The 19,841-nt window shown below is 47.6% G+C and overlaps 1 protein-coding gene across 4 annotated transcripts in view; it reads left to right on the forward strand.

Moving 5' to 3' along the window:
- Positions 1–19,841, forward strand: part of LOC140385541 (peroxidasin homolog) — a 757,374-nt gene that overhangs the window by 474,945 nt on the left and 262,588 nt on the right. For all 4 annotated transcript variants that reach the window (XM_072467791.1, XM_072467793.1, XM_072467792.1 and 1 more), the window contains one exon: positions 15,509–15,678. In XM_072467791.1, coding sequence (XP_072323892.1) covers positions 15,509–15,678 — 170 coding nt within the window. The remainder of the gene's footprint in view (positions 1–15,508; positions 15,679–19,841) is intronic.

Consider the following 19,841-nt stretch of genomic DNA (forward strand, 5'->3'; position numbering starts at 1 on the left):
CTAGCAAACCTTTCATTATTTCAAATAGCTCTATTAGGTCATCCCTCAGACTTCTCTTTCCAAGAGAAGAGTAGTCTGTTTATCCTGATGGGTATAATAACCTTGTGATTCTGGTATCATCCTGTAAAACATCGGATGCAGCCTCTTCATTGCTCTATACCTTTTTTGTAATATGGAAACCAGGGCTTATACATAGTACTCCAAATGTGGCCTAACCAAGTTTGTCATAATTTCTCTGCTTTTCAATAATATTTCTCAGAAGTAAATCCAGAAATTTAGAAATTGTGTTTTTAATTTTTTTAAATTAATTTACAGGATGTAGGCAGTACTGGCTAGACCTGCAGTTATTGCCATCCCTAATTGACTTTGAGAAGGCGGTGGTGAGCTGCCTTCTTAAACAGCTCCAGCTCCTGTGGTGTAAGTACATCCACAGTGCTGTTAAGGACAGAGTTCCAGGGTTTTGAGTCAGTGACAGTGTTGGAATGGTGATATATTTCCAAGTCAGGATTTTGAGTGGGTTGGAGGGGAACTTCCAGATTGAATAACTTTTACAAATAGTGAACAGTTGTCCCAGCACTGAGTCTTTTGGGATCTCATTTTTCACCTTTAACTACTCTGAATAACTACCCTTTATCCTTTCTCACTTGCAACTAGCTAGCCTTCCAGTTTGGTCCTTTCTGCTAACTCCAAAGGTTTTGATCTGATTCATGTATCTATTATGGTACCTTCTGAAAGGTTATTGGGTATTTCAGGTTTATTGGACTGAATTTTATTGGGCCATACTGATCACCCCTCCCCCACATCCTCCTCCTGCCCCCACCCCTGTCCTTAAGAAGAAAAGTCAGTTGAAAATTGACCTTCTTTCAAGAAGGTCACCCCACAGCGATAATATGCTTGGGGGGCTGCCTTACCATGCTGAGGATCCGACTTCCACCCCTCAGTGGAAGGAAGGTCCACCTCCAAGAGGTGCCAGCCAATCTGATTGCAGTCCGAGAAGAAAATATTGGGTGCTGCTGGGACTATAAGGAGGCCCAGGAGCCAGTGACATAGACACTGAGGTTTAATGGGTGGTGTCGAGATTCTTATTTTACCTTCTAATGGGAGTTGATAGTCAGGTTAATTGGAGGTGTCAAAAATACAACTTTATTGCTAATTATTCACTTGAATACACTTAAATAAGAACTGAATCAAAACTTAGAAACAAAATATCAAACAATACATAAAAGGATCAAACACATGGCAAAAAAGCATTCAGCATAAAGAAATCACTTTAAATACAAACAAATGGATAGATGATTCAAGAATTCAGGAACAAAGACCTCGACCACAAGGTCCTACTTTTAAGGGAATCCTTATCTGTGGTCTAATCCCTCGTTTACTCTCATTGGTTTCTAATTCTCAGCTGAGACCTCCTGGTTTGTTCAAATGGATGTCTGCTACTTAGAAGATGATTTATGAATCAAACATTGGTCATCACTTAAGATTGTCTGGTGTCCATCAAAGTTAGCTCAGCGTCTATGTGCACAGTCTCATGAGAATAGGTTTCTCACGTCAATGCTGGCCATAGATATTGCTGTAATTAAACACATTCTTAATGCTGAATACATTGAAATACAATAGTCAATTCATTATATGAAACAGTCACTGAAATAATGTCTAAACTTCCACAGTCAAGACACTAGAGTTCAATAGCTAATTCATTATCTGAAGCAATGACTGTATTCTCACAGTCAAGCCACTTTTAATAATTTCACTCTTCAGCTATGCATTCATTTAGCTCTTAAAACCATGAATAAATCAATAATCTATCAGATGGGAAAGACCAGACACCCTAAGAAGGGCTCAAGGAGAGGGGAAATGGGTTTTGGAGGCCAGAAAAGGAGGCACAAAGGGGAAATGTAGGATTCTGGGGAGGGGCCTACGCCTGATGCACATAGGACATCACTGTTAATTGTATGTTAATTATATTGTTAAGATACACAGGTGAAGGACATTGTTCAATTAAATACTTGGATTACATCTAAATCGTGGATAGCTGAGATACTGGGTGTATGGGAGGAGAGCTACAAAGAAATGTTCTGGTTTTGACTTCACCAATTGATTTAGATCCTGATAACAACCATATCCCCCACCCCACCTTTTTCCTGCTCTGTCACCAAGTTTGATGCAAAAAATGGCTATCCCATTCTTGCCTATCTTCCATTTCCCTGCATATTATAACAGTGGAGACAGGTTAAGGCCCTAAATTGCCAATTAATTAGGTGGTTAAAGACCTTAATAGGCCTCAGGGTGGGCAGGCTAGTTGGTGCCTTACTCATCCCCTGTATTATGGGTCCAGAGTTGGATGGGTGGCAAGAGAGAGGGTACCCATCTATCATATCTTAGGTGTCCCTCCACTGAAAACACATGTGGCGAGGGCATCAAAAAATGCAGGCCAATATATCTAATACACTACCCTGGCCTACTCTCTCACTTTCTCTGCTACCTTTCAAAGAATTAAATGAGATTGATCCATGTTGACTACTCATGATTATATTTTTGGCCTCTGTATGTGTTTTCGATTTCCCCCTTCAGTAGGGATTACACTATAATTCCTGTTACCAATGTTAGGCTGATTATGCAATTCCCTGGACATATTCATCTCCCTTCATAAATATGGATTACACCTTTATCCAACAAAATATTAAATATATGAAAATATGCCTCTGCTAACTTTTCCCTAGATTCTTTTAAAATGCATGGATGAATCCAGATCAAGCGTTTTACCTCAAAATATGCATACATTTTTTTAAATAAACATTAATTGAGGTAATTTTGGTAGAGTGACAACAAAATAAACAATATACATGAAACCATAAACATAGTGGAAAAGCCATTTACCTCTCGTACGGGACCCCCTACTCTAATCTAAACTACTCCCCCCCCACCCTTCCCCGCCGCCCGTCTGCTGACGATTAATTTCCCGCAAAGAAGTCGACGAACGGTTGCCACCTCCGGGTGAACCCGAACAGTGACCCTCTCAAGGCAAACTTGAGAAAGCTAGCCATGTCCGAAAACCTGGTCTCTAACTTTGGGAGCTTTGAGTCCCTCCATGCTAATAGTATCCATCTCCGGGCTACCAGGGAAGCCTACCAGGGGGGGGGGGGGAGTAGTTTAGATTAGAGTAGGGGGTCCCGTACGAGAGAGAGCATTTAAACACGTGGCTACAGGGATGGTGCAGGCGGGAGGGATTCAGATTTTTGGATAACTGGGGCTCTTTCTGGGGAAGGTGGGACCTCTACAGACAGGATGGTCTACATCTGAACCTGAGGGGCACAAATATCCTGGGGGGGAGATTTGTTAGTGCTCTTTGGGGGGGTTTAAACTAATGCAGCAGGGGCATGGGAACCTGGATTGTAGTTTTAGGGTAAGTGAGAATGAGAGTATAGAGGTCAGGAGCACAGATTTGACGTCGCAGGAGGGGGCCAGTGTTCAGGTAGGTGGTTTGAAGTGTGTCTACTTCAATGCCAGGAGTATACGAAACAAGGTAGGGGAACTGGCAGCATGGGTTGGTACCTGGGACTTCGATGTTGTGGCCATTTCGGAGACATGGATAGAGCAGGGACAGGAATGGATGTTGCAGGTTCCGGGGTTTAGGTGTTTTAGTAAGCTCAGAGAAGGAGGCAAAAGAGGGGGAGGTGTGGCGCTGCTAGTCAAGAGCAGTATTACGGTGGCGGAGAGGATGCTAGATGGGGACTCTTCTTCCGAGGTAGTATGGGCTGAAGTTAGAAACAGGAAAGGAGAGGTCACCCTGTTGGGAGTTTTTTATAGGCCTCCTAATAGTTCTAGGGATGTAGAGGAAAGGATGGCGAAGATGATTCTGGATATGAGCGAAAGTAACAGGGTAGTTATTATGGGAGACTTTAACTTTCCAAATATTGACTGGAAAAGATATAGTTTGAGTACAATAGATGGGTCGTTTTTTGTACAGTGTGTGCAGGAGGGTTTCCTGAAACAATATGTTAACAGGCCAACAAGAGGCGAGGCCACGTTGGATTTGGTTTGGGGTAATGAACCAGGCCAGGTGTTGGATTTAGAGGTAGGAGAGCACTTTGGGGACAGTGACCACAATTCGGTGACGTTTACGTTAATGATGGAAAGGGATAAGCAAGAGTTATAGCTGGGGGAAGGGCAATTATGATGCCATTAGACGTGACTTGGGGGGGATAAGGTGGAGAAGTCGGCTGCAAGTGTTGGGCACACTGGATAAGTGGGGCTTGTTCAAGGATCAGCTACTGCGTGTTCTTGATAAGTATGTACCGGTCAGACAGTGAGGAAGGCGTCGAGCGAGGGAACCGTGGTTTACAAAGGAAGTGGAATCTCTTGTTAAGAGGAAGAAGGAGGCCTATGTGAAGATGAAGTGTGAAGTTTCGGTTGGGGCGATGGATAGTTACAAGGTAGCGAGGAAGGATCTAAAGAGAGAGCTAAGACGAGCAAGGAGGGGACATGAGAAGTATTTGGCAGGAAGGATCAAGGAAAACCCAAAAGCTTTCTATAGGTATGTCAGGAATAAGCGAATGACTAGGGAAAGAGTAGGACCAGTCAAGGACAGGGATGGGAAATTGTGTGCGGAGTCTGAAGAGATAGGCGAGATACTAAATGAATATTTTTCGTCAGTATTCACTCCGGAAAAAGATAATGTTGTGGAGGAGAATGCTGAGCCCCAGGCTAATAGAATAGATGGCATTGAGGTACGTAGGGAAGAGGTGTTGGCAATTCTGGACAGGCTGAAAATAGATAAGTCCCCGGGACCTGATGGGATTTATCCTAGGATTCTCTGGGAGGCCAGGGAAGAGATTGCTGGACCTTTGGCTTTGATTTTTATGTCATCATTGGCTACAGGAATAGTGCCAGAGGACTGGAGAACAGCAAATGTGGTCCCTTTGTTCAAAAAGGGGAGCAGAGACAACCCCGGCAACTATACACCGGTGAGCCTCACGTCTGTAGTGGGTAAAGTCTTGGAGGGGATTATAAGAGACAAGATTTATAATCATCTAGATAGGAATAATATGATCAGGGATAGTCAGCATGGCTTTGTGAAGGGTAGGTCATGCCTCACAAACCTTATTGAGTTCTTTGAGAAGGTGACTGAACAGGTAGACGAGGGTAGAGCAGTTGATGTGGTGTATATGGATTTCAGCAAAGCATTTGATAAGGTTCCCCACGGTAGGCTATTGCAAAAAATACGGAGGCTGGGGATTGAGGGTGATTTAGAGATGTGGATCAGAAATTGGCTAGCTGAAAGAAGACAGAGGGTGGTGGTTGATGGGAAATGTTCAGAATGGAGTACAGTCACAAGTGGAGTACCACAAGGATCTGTTCTGGGGCCGTTGCTGTTTGTCATTTTTATCAATGACCTAGAGGAGGGCGCAGAAGGGTGGGTGAGTAAATTTGCAGACGATACTAAAGTCGGTGGTGTTGTCGATAGTGTGGAAGGATGTAGCAGGTTACAGAGGGATATAGATAAGCTGCAGAGCTGGGCTGAGAGGTGGCAAATGGAGTTTAATGTAGAGAAGTGTGAGGTGATTCACTTTGGAAGGAATAACAGGAATGCGGAATATTTGGCTAATGGTAAAGTTCTTGAAAGTGTGGATGAGCAGAGGGATCTAGGTGTCCATGTACATAGATCCCTGAAAGTTGCCACCCAGGTTGATAGGGTTGTGAAGAAGGCCTATGGAGTGTTGGCCTTTATTGGTAGAGGGATTGAGTTCCGGAGTCGGGAGGTCATGTTGCAGCTGTACAGAACTCTGGTACGGCCGCATTTGGAGTATTGCGTACAGTTCTGGTCACCACATTATAGGAAGGACGTGGAGGCTTTGGAGCGGGTGCAGAGGAGATTTACCAGGATTTTGCCTGGTATGGAGGGAAAATCTTATGAGGAAAGGCTGATGGACTTGAGGTTGTTTTCGTTGGAGAGAAGAAGGTTAAGAGGAGACTTAATAGAGGCATACAAAATGATCAGGGGGTTGGATAGGGTGGACAGTGAGAGCCTTCTCCCGCGGATGGATATGGCTGGCACGAGGGGACATAACTTTAAACTGAGGGGTAAATGATATAGGACAGAGGTCAGAGGTAGGTTCTTTACGCAAAGAGTAGTGAGGCCGTGGAATGCCCTACCTGCTACAGTAGTGAACTCGCCAACATTGAGGGCATTTAAAAGTTTATTAGATAAACATATGGATGATAATGGCATAGTGTAGGTTAGATGGCTTTTGTTTCGGTGCAACATCATGGGCCGAAGGGCCTGTACTGCGCTGCATTGTTCTATGTTCTATGTTCTCTGTTCTAAAGGCCAGAACATGTGCCTCTTTCTCCTCCTGGATTCCCGGGTCCTCTGACACCATAAAATCGACACCTTTGGACTCAGCGCCACCCTTGATTTTGACACCATGGACATGACGTCCGCAAACCCCTGCCAAAGTCCCCTAAGCTTTGGACATGTCCAAAACATGTGGACATGGTTCGCCGGTCCTCCCGCACATTTTGCGCACCTGTCCCACCCCAAAGAATCTGCTCATCTGGGCCACTGTCATGTGAGCCCAGCTCTCCCAGTTGCTTCTGCCGTCCCCTCGCCTGGACCACAAACATCTCACTCTTTCCCATATTAAATTGTATCAGGCTGAGCCTGGCATCTGTTGCTGACGTGTTGACTCTACTCAATGTGTCTGCACATAGACCATCCTCCATCACACCTCCCAGCTCCTCCTCCAACTTGCGCTTCAGCTCCTTGGTCTGCGTCTCCTCTGACCCCATAAGCTCCTTCTCCTACCCACCCATGGAAACTACCCTGTCCTGAATTCCCCTTAGCAGTAGGAGCGGGAAGGTTGACACCTGTTTACTCAGGAAGTCCCGCACCTGCAAATACCTGAATTTGTTTCCCCTCGCCAACCCAAACTTTTCCTCCAACGCCCTCACACTTGGAAAGCTCCCTCTATGAACATATTCCCCCATCCTCTCAATCCCTGCTCTCCGCCATAACTGGAACCCCCCGCCCATACTCCCCGGGGCAAACCGGTGATTATCACAGATTGGGGCCCAGACCGATGCTCCCACTGCTCCCACATGCCGCCTCCACTGGCCCCAAACTCTCAGGGCTGCCACCACCACTGGACTGGTGGAGTACCATGCCGGCGGGAACAGCAGAGGTGAACCAACGCCACCAAACTGGTGCCCTTACATGAAGCCGCCTCCATACGCACCCATGCCAACCCCTCCCCCACCACCCACTTCCTGATCATGGCGATATTAGCTGGCCAGTAATAATTGCTAAAATTTGGCAGCGCCAGCCCGCCCTCTCCCCGACTACGCTCAAGCATTACCGTCCTTGCCCGCCCAGATCATTCTGTTGACCCGCTTAAAAAAGGATAAAAAATAATAATGGGGAGACACTGAAATACAAATAGGAATCTCGGGAGGACCGTCAGCTTCACCGTTTGCACTCTCCCAGCCAGAGGCAACGGAAGCGCTTCCCATCTCCGAAAATCGCCCTGCATTTGGTCCACCAGCCGGGCCAGATTCAATTTATGCAGCCGGTCCCATTCCCGCGCCACTTGGATGCCTAGGTACCCCCCCCGGACCAGTCCTCTCCAGATCCTCGAGGCCCTCAGAGCAATTGCCAACAGCTCTAGAACCAGCGCAAGCAACAGTGGGGAGAGGGGGCATCCCTGTCTCGTTCCCCGGTGCAGTCTAAAATAGTCCGATGTTGTCCTATTCGTCCGTACGCTTGCTACAGGAGCCTGATACAGTAACCTGACCCAATCAATAAAGCCCCGCCCGAATCCGAACCATCCCAGTGTCTCCCACAGATAGTCCTATTCAACACAATCAAAAGCCTTTTCTGCATCCATTGTGATCACTACCTCCACCTCCCTACCTTCCGGGGGCATCATGATCTCATTTAGCAGCCTTCTTACTAGGGGCTGGTTTAGCACACTGGGCTAAATCGCTGGCTTTTAAAGCAGACCAAGGCAGGCCAGCAGCACGGTTCAATTCCCGGACCAGCCTCCCCGAACAGGCACCGGAATGTGGCAACTAGGGGCTTTTCACAGTAACTTCATTTGAAGCCTACTTGTGACAATAAGCGATTTTCATTTAATTCATTTTCATAATTACATTGGCCACCAACTGCCTGCCCTTAACAAACCCCATCTGGTCCTCCACAATAATGTCCGGAACACAATCCTCGATCCTGGAGGACAGGATTTTGGCCAGCAACTTGGGATCTACATTCAATAGGGAGATCGGCCTGTAGGACCCACACAGCTCCGGGTTCTTGTCCCGATTAAGAATCAGCGAAATCGTTGCCTGTGACATCATCGGAGCAACACCCCTCTTTCCCTTGCCTCATTGAACACCCTCAACAACACCGGCCCCAATATCCCCGAGAACTTTTTATAAATCTCCACTGGGTACCCGTCCGGACCCGGGGCCTTACCCGCCTGCATGGCCTTCAAGCCCGCCACTATCTCTTCCAGCCCGATTGGGGCCCCCAGCCCTTCTACTAGCTCCCCGTCCACCTTTGGGAAATTCAGCCCCTCCAAGAAGTGTCTCACCCCTCCTGCGCCGTAGGGGGTTCCGACCTGTACAGCCTGCTGTAGAAATCCTTAAACGCCTTATTCACCCCTGCTGAATCTCCAACCAGGTTCCCATCTCCATCCTTTACTTTCCCTATCTCCCTAGCTGCCTCCCTCTTCCTAAGCTGCTGTGCAAGCATTCTGATGGCCTTCTTTCCATGTTCATAGATCGCCCCCCTCGCCTTTCTCAGCTGTTCCACCACCCTCCCTGTGATCAACAAACTAAACTCTGCCTGTAACCTCCGCCGTTCCCTTAAAAGCCTGCCTCTAGGGTCTCTGCATACCTCCTATCAATCTGTAATATCTCCTTTACCAGTCGGTCCGTCTCCGCCCCGTCCACCTTCTCCCTATGGGCCCGGATAAGATCAGCTCCCCCCTGACCACCGCCTTCAGTGCTTCCCAGACCATCGCTGCTGAAATTTCCCCCTTGTCATTGACCTGCAGATAGCTCTGAATACATTTCCTCAGCCGCTCGCACACCCCTTCGTCAGCCAAAAGTCCCACATCCAACCTCCAGTGCAGGCGCTGGTTACTGTCTTTACTAACCTGCAGGTCAACCCAGTGCGGAGCATGGTCTGAGATTGTAATCACCGAGTACCCCGTGTCCACCACCCCAGCCAGCAAGGCCCTACTCAAAATAAAGAAATCAATCCAGGAGTACACTTTTTATGCACGTGCGCGTAGAAGGAGAAGCACCCAAATTTCCATGGATCCACCCCCCCCCCCCCCCCCCCCCAAACAGCTCCATGAACCCTCTTAGTTCCTTTGCCATTGCTGGCACCCTGCCCGTTTTCGAGCTTGACCGGTCCAAGCCAGGGTTGATAACTGTGTTGAAGTCCCCTCCCATGACCAACCTGTGCGAGTCCACCGGTACCGCTGCTGGCAGGGACGAGTGGCTGCCAGCAAGGATGGATGCCAGGGCCAGAGGCCCCCGTGGTGCTGGGCACTGATGGGGCCAGGGGTGCAATGTGGAGGACAGAGAGCCAGAGGAACGGCCAGTGATGGGCGAGGAGGGCGGGAACACGCAGGGACAGGGGCTGCATTGCAGGCCGGGGCCACCATGTAGCCTGCTGGATCTGGTTGGCACGGCAGTACACACAATGTCTGCCTTTCATCCCCTGCAGGCAATAGTTATTTAAATCCAACCAGAAATGGTGGCCTTCACCCTGGCTACCACAGTCCTGGGGGATGTACTGAAGCTGTAGCTGTTCAAGGAGGACCCTGCAGCGGCGCAGCCTGTCACAGAGGAACAGGGGCCAACCAGTGAGGGTGGAGAGCTGGCTACCCAATGGGTCGAGAAGGAGGTAGGAGGGGGGCACTGCACCAACCAAAAGGGGTTCCACTCGATGAATGTACAGCTGGTGTGTGACCACGAGATGCACATCGTGCAATTCTGTACCCGATATCCAGGCAGTGTGCGCAACGCCTCATCCTGGTTCCTGACACATTCGAGGCACTCCCCCGGGTGAGGGGTTGGATCTTGGGTGACAGGAGTTATCCGCTGCGGTCACACAACCCTGGCTGACCACTCCCTCCCTTGACCACCCTCCCTGCCCCACCTCTCCCTGGTACCCCCTGCCCTCACAACCCCCTCTGTGATTCCTACCTGCCTGCAAAAAGGTATGGACCAGATGCTTTGGTGCCACGTCAAGAGCAGCCTTGGCATTTTGGATGATCTAAATCGGGTAATATCTCACAATCCTCTGTTTTAGCTACCAACATCAGGAACTGATTTTTAAAAAAATGTTTTCATTCAGATTTTTCAGATCCCTCCTCCCCCAACACCCCCTCCCCCCAAATGCTGACAACAACCAATTCCTTAAAGAAGGTAATGAGCGATAGCCACCGAGAGTAAAACCCCTCCTCCTATCCCCTTATGGCACACCTTATCTTTTCCAAATGCAGGAATTCCAACAAATCCCCAACGCTGCCAAAGCCAGTGCCCTCCATCCGAGCGAGTCTCGCCTCCGGGTTATTAGAGAGGTGAAGGCCAAGACATCGGCCTTCTTCCCCTCTTACAGTCCAAACAAGTCTGACACTACAAAGATTGCCACCACTGGGCATGGCTCCACTCTAACTCCACAAATCTCCGACATTGTTTCAAAGAAGGAGGCCCAGAACTTAACGAACTTAGGGCAAGACCAAAATATATGCGAATGGTTCACCGACCACCTGAAATAACGCTCACATCTGTCCTCTACCGTGGGGCAGCACGGTAGCACAGTGGCTAGCACTGTGGCTTCACAACGCCAGGGTCCCAGGTTCGATTCACCGCTGGGTCACGGTCTGAGCGGTATCTACATGTTCTCCCCGTGTCTGCGTGGGTTTCCTCCAGGTGCTACGGTTTCCTCCCACAGTCCAAAGACGTGCAGGTTAGGTGGATTGGCCATGCTAAATAGCCCTTAGTGTCCAAAAAGGTGAGGAGGGGTTATTGGGTTATGGGGATAAGGTGGAAGTAAGGGCTTAAAGTGGGTCGGTGCAGACTCGATGGGCCGAATGGCCTCCTTCTGCACCGTACGTTCTATGTTCTATGTTCCCTACACCCGGGAAGAACCCACTCATACGTGCCTTGGTAATGAGTGCCCAATGCACCACTTTAAACTGAATCAAACTCTGCCTTGCTCATGGGGAGTTATAATTGACCCTATGCAGAACCTCATTTCCCTCTCCCCTCCCTCCAAAACCAAACCCCACTCTTCCACTAATTTCTTCTTTACTTCCTCCAGCGAAGCTTTCTCCATCGCCATCATCTGTATATATCTGGGGCTGGGTTCTCCGTCGGCGGGATCCTCCCCATCACTGGCAGCACACTCATGCCCGTGGATTTCCCAACGGTGTGGGGTTGCCCCAATGGGAAACCCCATTGGCCGGCTGCCGGGAGGAGGATCCCACTGACTAAGTGTCATTAGAATGAATTTACAGTGCAGAAGGAGGCCATTCGGCCAATCGAGTCTGCACCGGCTCTTGGAAAGAGCACCCTACCCAAGGTCCTCCACACCCTATCCCCATAACCCAGTAACTCCACCCAACACTAATGGCAATTTTGGACACTAAGGGCAATTTATCATGGCCAATCCACCTAACCTGCACATCTTTGGACTGTGGGGGGAAACCGGAGCACCCGGAGGAAACCCACGCACACACGGGGAGGATGTGCAGACTCCGCACAGACAGTGACCCAAGCCGGAATCGAACCTGAGACCCTGGAGCTGTGAAGCAATTGTGCTATCCACAATGCTACCGTACATTGAATGGCACATCAGGTTCACTCCTAGCACCAGCAGAAATCAGTCAGGCTTTCCTGTTGGTGGGAGCACAGAGTCTCCAATCGGGAGAATCGTACTTTATATCTCTATGATGGATCAGTCAGCTTAGCATGCTTTCTTTGGCATTCCTCTCTATTTTCTGCTACTGTTAGGTTGCAGGAATAGGACGCTCTTTTAGAGGTTGGTGCAGACCCGATGGACCGAATGGCTTCTCCTGCACTGTAGTTTTCGATGTACATGTATGTATTACCACATTAAAAATGAAGGTTCTGGGCAAGCATCTCAACTAGCATTTATGCTTTCTCCCATAGTTTTCTCCAGCAGTGTAAGCGTATTCACTGTCAATTTTATTTCTCTGGAGTTTCCACTAATCTTCCAGCAAAATTACAGGTCATTATGTGAGAGCCCATATAGAAATTAAAAGTATAAGCGTCTGATCCGACTGACACCACTGCCATTCACACTTATGTCAGAAGAAAGAGTTTGGAATGGAATACCAGGTAGAATTCTTCTTTATCTGGCTATCAAATATAGTTCAGTTCTCGTGACAACATGAAGAGGAGCACCATCTTCTATTCGTCTGATGTGTAAAGTTACAGGGCAGAATTCTCCCATGCCCCTGCTGACAGTTTCAGAGGTAGGTGGAGGTAGAATTCGACGGGAGTTCACAAATCGGTTTTACGTCAATGTGAATTTCCTGCAGGACCTTCCGCTGGTGCCTGCTTTTCGCTAGTTAAGATCTGAGACCCGGGTGGGACAGAAGGCCGCAACAACATTCCTCCATCAGGCCCTGTCTTGTGCTGTGGCTTGTGCCTCACACTATTTGCTGTGCAGGATGCTGTGGTCAATCTGGTTGATGGTGTGACATCTGGTGATGTCAGCTTATGGATACTTTGTGAGGGAAAACTGTCTGGTGAATGGAACTACTGTTAATTCACCAGTGCACTGTGATATCATGTTACTGCTGAATCGTGTTACGTTATGTGTTTAACCCTGTGGGCTCCACCTATGGGCCATTGTACGGCTTCACCCACGGGAATATGTCAGGGCATGTACGGGCTCGCCCATGGCTCCACCCCTTACCGGAAGTATAAAGGCAGCTGACCTGCGGGGCCGCATTCATTGTTGTACCGGTCACAGGCAGGCTCAGTTCTAAAGCTGATTAAAACCACGGTTTACTTCTCAACGTGTCTCTCAGTGAATTGATGGTTGCATCAAACTGTGCTCCCGATGATGCATATACTGTTTAGACAAAAGTCGACTCGTGTTTCTCCATTGTCATTGATGTTGTTACAGCCATGTCGCCCCATACCTCTTTCACAGTCGGTGTTATCTGCTACAACCTTTACAAAGTCACATAATAGAAGTTTAATATAAATAATAGTTAACAAAACTGGGAAATACCACTTGAACTTCAGTATCTCCCTTTATATATTTATTTCAAGTTATGTGGTCATTCAGCAGAACATATTTTCCTTTTAAAAGTGCAACACTTCATCTATTACACACCATAAAACCAGATTTTGGGACTGTATGCGATCAAAAAGTTAAGTTTTTGAAATGTATTGTCAACAAAACAAAAAGAAATAATATTTTCATTTAATATCACTGTCATATGTATGTACAGGGAGAAGGACTATATAGAAGATTGTAAAATGGTGTAAGTAACTAAGATGAAGATAGGGGTGTGGATTCTCTGCACCCTTGCGCCGAAATCACGGCTGGCGTGGGAGCGGAGAATCAATGTTCCCTCAAGAAATCGGGACCAGCGCCGGTTCACCGATTCTGTGGGCTCCGAAAATCGGTGTACTCAGGGAGAATGGCGTGCCGCCTGGAACCATTGCCAGAGGCCCGCTCAGCCGTCCTCCACCCCCAACCGGCCGAAATCTCGATGGCGAGGAACTAATGTGCTCCAGCCGTTCGGGATACTCGCGTGGCGGCTGCAGACTCAGTCCTAACCGCCCTGGTCGGGGGCAGGTGGATCGGAGGCCAAGGTGGGCCTTATAGATTGCCGGGGAATGTTTGTGCGGAGGTTGAGCATTGGGCGTGTAGCCGATCGGTGGGTCTAGCTTTGAGGTCCGAGCCCGCCATGGAGCACGCCGCCGCCATGCACATGCGTGGCCTCTGACCCGGAAGTGCGGGGGCCCGTATCTGCAGCAAAAGCTGGGAGATTTACTTCGGGTCCCTGCTAGCCCACTGCAGGGCTTGGAATTAGTGGTCCTTTCACGCCAGTTTTTCTGGCGTGAAACTCCACCGTTTTGGCGCCGGTGTGGAGCCATAGTCCCAATAATGGAGAATCCAGCCCAGGGTATGTTTACTTCTTTTGAAGTATAAGAGCTAAAATAAAGAAATACATTTAATCAATTCTAAAAAGAAAGCATCATCTATAGGTATGGTTGCTAAACAGAAAAGGGGAAGGTTAGCTCTGAGGGTCATAAAGTTAAGATAGTTTTATTGTTTTAAAGTACTCTTTACTATATGAAGCCACCATTCTTGCATTTATGTGTAATTTTTTCTTCTCTTTATTTCTTAATAAACATTCACTTCACTATAAAATCATCACAAGCAGTTGGGGACATCACTTGCTGATTTCAGAACATCCCAATTGTAAACATTGTCTTGGCAGCTGTTTCAACTTTCCCTCTGAGATTTTGGCTGCTCAGCATTTAGCATCAGCTGTGCCTTAACAGTATTTACTTGGATTTGAAGACAGGAGGAGCAGGAGTTTTCCTCCCGTCTCCACATATATTCCACTGTGTTCCTCCTGATCTTTTATACCAGACTTGGTCCAGACTTACTTTCTCACCTTTCCTACCTATTTCCACTGCAGCTACATGGGGAATGTGCTAACACATCTTTGGTTCAAGTATACTTACACACAGCAACAAGGGAAATTCCTCCTTTTGTTATGGGCCATGGTTTAGAGAACCCCAAACTGTATCATAGACTTCACCTGACCCACAACTTTTAATAGATTGTGGTATGGGGAGCACACGGCCCACTCTACAGGTGTGGTACAGCAGAAATGGAAAAGTATTGTTTTAAAGCAAAACAATGATAATTCTAGGAACTCATGTTAACCTTTTTAAAACATACAATAAACATCTTAGCAACCATTAATTCAAATACAACCCCCAAAGAATACAACACTAAGTAATCCTTTAAGCTTTCCTTTTAACATCCAGAAGACTTAAAAAAAACCTTTAAGACAGAAGCACATCAGGTTAAAGTCATTACTGAGAGCAGTTATTAGCTTTAAATCACCAAAGGGTCGATTTACATTCTTTAGATGACAGAGAGCGAGACTCTTAGACCCTCTGGCTGTGACTGCAGCTATCCAGCTCTGAAAACAAAACTAAAACACATCCTGCAGCAAACAGCCTAAAATGAAAGTAGAAAGCTGACAGACAGCTCAGCTCCACCCACTCTCTGACATCACTGCAGTAGTAAACACCCATTTCTTAAAGGTACTCTCACTACAGATATTTATGTACATACCCATTTATAAACACCCATTTTTAAAAGGTACTCTCACATGACATTTTGCTATTTGTATTTTATCCAAAGTTAGGAAGATGAGCCAGCAAAGCAGTTATCTGTTGACTTATTTACATCTCTCTTTTGTTCTAGCAATGAATTACACATGAAAAATGACATTCGTCGGAATTTACTGGATGATGGTACCTTGATGATCCAGAATGCACAGGAATCTGACCAGGGAACATACCAATGCATGGCTAAAAATGTAGTGGGGGAGGCAACAACTCAAGGCGTTTTACTCCGATATTTTGGTACTCCAAGTAAGAAATCATCCATGTTATTTCTTTCCTGCTTTATTTGGTCAATGTTTTTTGTCCTCAGCAATATTCTCACAGCAGCATTAACTTGAATTCTGAAAAAATATTTGGAACTAGATTGCATCATTTTACAGGATCATTGAAATTATTGAAATTTATAAGGTCCTGATGGGGCATGATGGAGTGAATGCTGGAAGGATAAAATGACCAGGCACAGTTTAAAAATAAGGACCGAGATCTTCCAGCTGTTCACGCCGGTGGGATCCTCTGGTCCCGTTGATGGCGCACCTCCGCCTTGAGTTTCCCGTCGGTGTGGATTTAATGGGAAATCTCATTGACAGCGGTGGAGCCAGAAGATGCTGCCACCTCCCACCTCTGAGAGGGCAGCCAGAGAATCTCGCACAAGGAGTCACCCATTTAAGACACAGATGAAGCAGCATTTCTTCTCTCAAATGTTCAGGTGTCTGGAACTGTCTTCTCCAGAGAGCGGTGGAGGGAGGGTCATTGAGTATTTTTTAAGACAGCATTTGAGACTTATCCACTAATGTCACCCACCGAGGTGTGTGTCTCTGCACTGATGGAAGGTGAGGGTGACAACTGTGACTCCTCGATGGTGGCCTCTTCGGATCGCTCCTCTGATGTGGTCTCTTGGGTGGCGGTGGTGGACATGGGAACGACTCCGGATAGCCCGGATCCATCAGTCGGAGATCCTGTGAAAAAATGAACGTGTGGTTAGTAAGAGGGAAGGATCATTTTGTCTGGCATTAACAGCTCACTTGAGATATGTCATTTGGGTGAAGGGGCAGTGGATCCTCACCTTTGTGGTGCAGGCCAACCTTGCTGGAGGTTACTGCTCTTCCTCGGTCAACCATGTGATTTCCAGGGCCCGTTCCTCATGGTGTGTGTGTGTGTGTGTGGGGGGGGGGGGGGGGGGGACTCAGAACTCTGGTACTCAGCGCCCCCATCCTGGCCTTTCCCCACTGATTATGGGCTACCTTCTCCTGCAGGGACAAAGAGAGGGCATTGTGAGCCACTCGCTTGATGGACCAGAGGGGTCTATAGCAGGTGGCATGTGTGGGCACCCAACTGGACATGAAGGGGTTGTGCTGGTGGGCGCCAGATGATCCTGCCGGTGGCAGCATCTTCTGGCCCCACCACTGTCAATGAGATTTCCCATTAAATCCACACCTACGGCAAACTCAAGGCGGAGGTGCGCCATCGACGGACCAGAGGATCCCACCGGAGTGAACAGCTGGAAGATCTCGGTCCTTATTTTTATTCTGTGCCTGGTCTTTTCATCCTTCCATGTAGCAAATCTACAAAACCCTTTTCAGAATTCAATTTAATGCTGCTGGGAGAATATTGAGAATGCTGAGGAACAAGCATGAAGTTCACATGTGGGGAGCATGTGAGGTGCCAGCCAGTGGTTTGTGGTGGTGGGTGGTAGTGGGTTGGGTGAGGAGGGTCAGCAATTTGAGGAGTGGCAGCTGGAACCGATGCCAGGAGAAAGGTTGTAACTTACCATTGCAGCTCGGTGTAGGTCGTTGGTCTTCTTCCGACATGGACGTTGGTCCACCTTATCCTGCTGGTGAGAAGCTTGTGGGGGCTCATTTCTGTCCGTTGAGAAACCCCACCAATGGCGCCCGAAATGACACTTGGAAATTTTCCAGTTAAACCGTGCCCGCTATTTCTCTGTGGGTCCCATGGATCTTCCATTGAAAGTACGATGGGCAACCAAGAGACAATTCCATAAAATTTAATCGCAAAGATATTATAGCAAATGAAATTTTCATTTTCATTTCATTTTCAGTTGGATCACAAATTGCTCCTGTTGTTACACTGTATAATTAGATTCTTCGCTGTCTGGATATATTCGTGATTCCAGGCACATCCAGAGACTTTGGGCAGGATTCACTATTTCCCGACGCTGGGTTCGTAATTGGCGATCGGACGAGAATTCCTATTGATGCCGAAATTGGGGGCGGGGCCTGATTGACGCAGGTTTTGTGTTCTCTGCTGCCTCTGAAATGGCATCATTGCATCGCGCGCCTCACGCCATTGGGACATCATTAGCACGTCACCTGAAGGCCTTCCCCCGATGCTCTGCCCTTGATGGGCCAAGTTCCCGACCACGCGGTTGACGTGAGGTCTCAGCGGTCGGGTATCCGGTGTGGTGGCTGCGAACTGTGTCCAGCGCCGCCACAGTCTGGCGGGAGCCATGCTGCTGGCTGGGGGAGCTACTGCGAGGGCTGGGGGTCTGGTGAGGGGTGGCCATGGGGGCTTGTCGGGTCCACGCACGGCCGGCGCCATGTTTTACGGCGCGACTGCTGCAGGTCGTCGCCGTGTGCATACTCAGCCATGGCCCCGGCCATTCTCCAGCCTTTTAATCGTGGGAGCCGGGAGTTTTACTTGCGTGAGGCCAGCCGCCTCATCGGTCGCAGGATCGTTGAGGGATCGGTGATGATTTTTTTGACGTAAAACGCCACAGATCCTCTGCACTTCGTCTCAAAAACAGTGAATCCATCCCCAGAAACTTGTAACATGCTAAATATCTATCACTCAATCCATCGTTTACCATATCATAACTGATTAAGTCATTTCTGAATATCAGAGATTGTGATGTCAAAATAATACAATTTGCATAACTATCCAAACAAATGGATCAACCTTGTGAAACTTTAGGAGAGGCAATTCAAAGGTATTCAAATTTGATGGCATGTATCTTCTTGGATCTTCAGCAGACCCATATTAAAAGGAGCAATGAATAGAAAGCCATTGCTGATTCTCTTTAGACCATCACTTGTTTCAAGAAACATTCATCAAGATTTGGAAAATACTGAGCAGTTCTCTACCATTTTGACCATTATAATTTTGTCACCTCTCAATCTGATTTATGTTGTTGTGTTTTTAAATAAATGGGAGAGGATTGGTTTTATAAAGGTAGTACTATTTTAAAAGCTGTCTCTGCAAATTTTTACTTTGATACCGATAATTATCCCAAAAGCACAGAGATTTCTTTTAATATTTTAAAACCTTTTATTTGCCGCATTTTCATCAAACAACAAAAGAAAAACAAACTAAGTAACAATCCCAAAAAACAGCCCCATCAATACACAATCTGTTACATCAACCCGTACATTCCAAAAAATAAGTTAACAATAAAACAAAGAAAAATACCTTTCCAACTTTGGGCAGGACAAAACATATGTAGATGGTTTGCGAGGCCCCCCTCACACCGCTTACATCCTCCACCCCCTCAAAGAGCCAGCTCATCCTCGCTTTCATGTGCACCACCCTATACACAACCTTCAATTGTATCAGTCCCAATCTTGCACATAATGTTGAGACGTTCACCCTTCATAGTACCTCACACCACAGACCTTCTTCCATTACCACCCCCAACTCTTCTTCCCACTTGGACTTAATCCATTCCATGGGCACCCTGTCCTCCTCCAGAATCTTCCCATAAATCGCCGACATCATTCGCTTCTCCAATCCCCCTGCCGACAGTACCTCCTTCAACAACAAGGGAGCCGGCGCTATCGGGAAGCTCGGACACTCCTTCCTTACAAAGTCTTGGAGCTGCAGGTACCTAAACCTTTCCCCTTGCGCCAGTCTGTACTTCTTTCCCAACTCCTCCAACCTCAAAAAACGTCACCCTAGGGAACAGGTCTTTTATTACCTTGATCGCCCTCTCCTCCCATCTCCGAAACTTCCCATCCAAACTCCCTGGCTCAAACCTATGGTTGCTCCTAATCTGCATCTCCCTTGACCCAGCCCCCAACTTAAAGTGCTGCCTCAACTGCCTCCAAATCTTCAGCGCTGCCGCCACCGCTGGACTCCCAGAGTACCTCAACCCCAATCCCCTACACCACCCTTCCTCCATTCGTTTTTAAAAATGAATTTAGAATATCCAATTCATTTTTTCCAATTAAGGGGCAATTTAGTGTGGCCAATCTACCTACCCTGCGTATCTTTGAGTTGTGGGGGCGAAACCCATGCAAACACAGGGAGAATGTGCAAACTCCACACGGACAGTGACCCGGAGCTGGACTCGAACGTGGGACCTCGGCGCCGTGAGGGAGCAGCACTAACCGCTGTGTTGCCCCTCTTCGCCATCCTAACCCATTGGGACTCCTCCATATGACCCAACCCCTCATCTTCTC

The sequence above is a fragment of the Scyliorhinus torazame genome, chromosome 11 (assembly GCF_047496885.1).
Source record: "Scyliorhinus torazame isolate Kashiwa2021f chromosome 11, sScyTor2.1, whole genome shotgun sequence".
Lineage (NCBI taxonomy): Eukaryota > Metazoa > Chordata > Chondrichthyes > Carcharhiniformes > Scyliorhinidae > Scyliorhinus > Scyliorhinus torazame.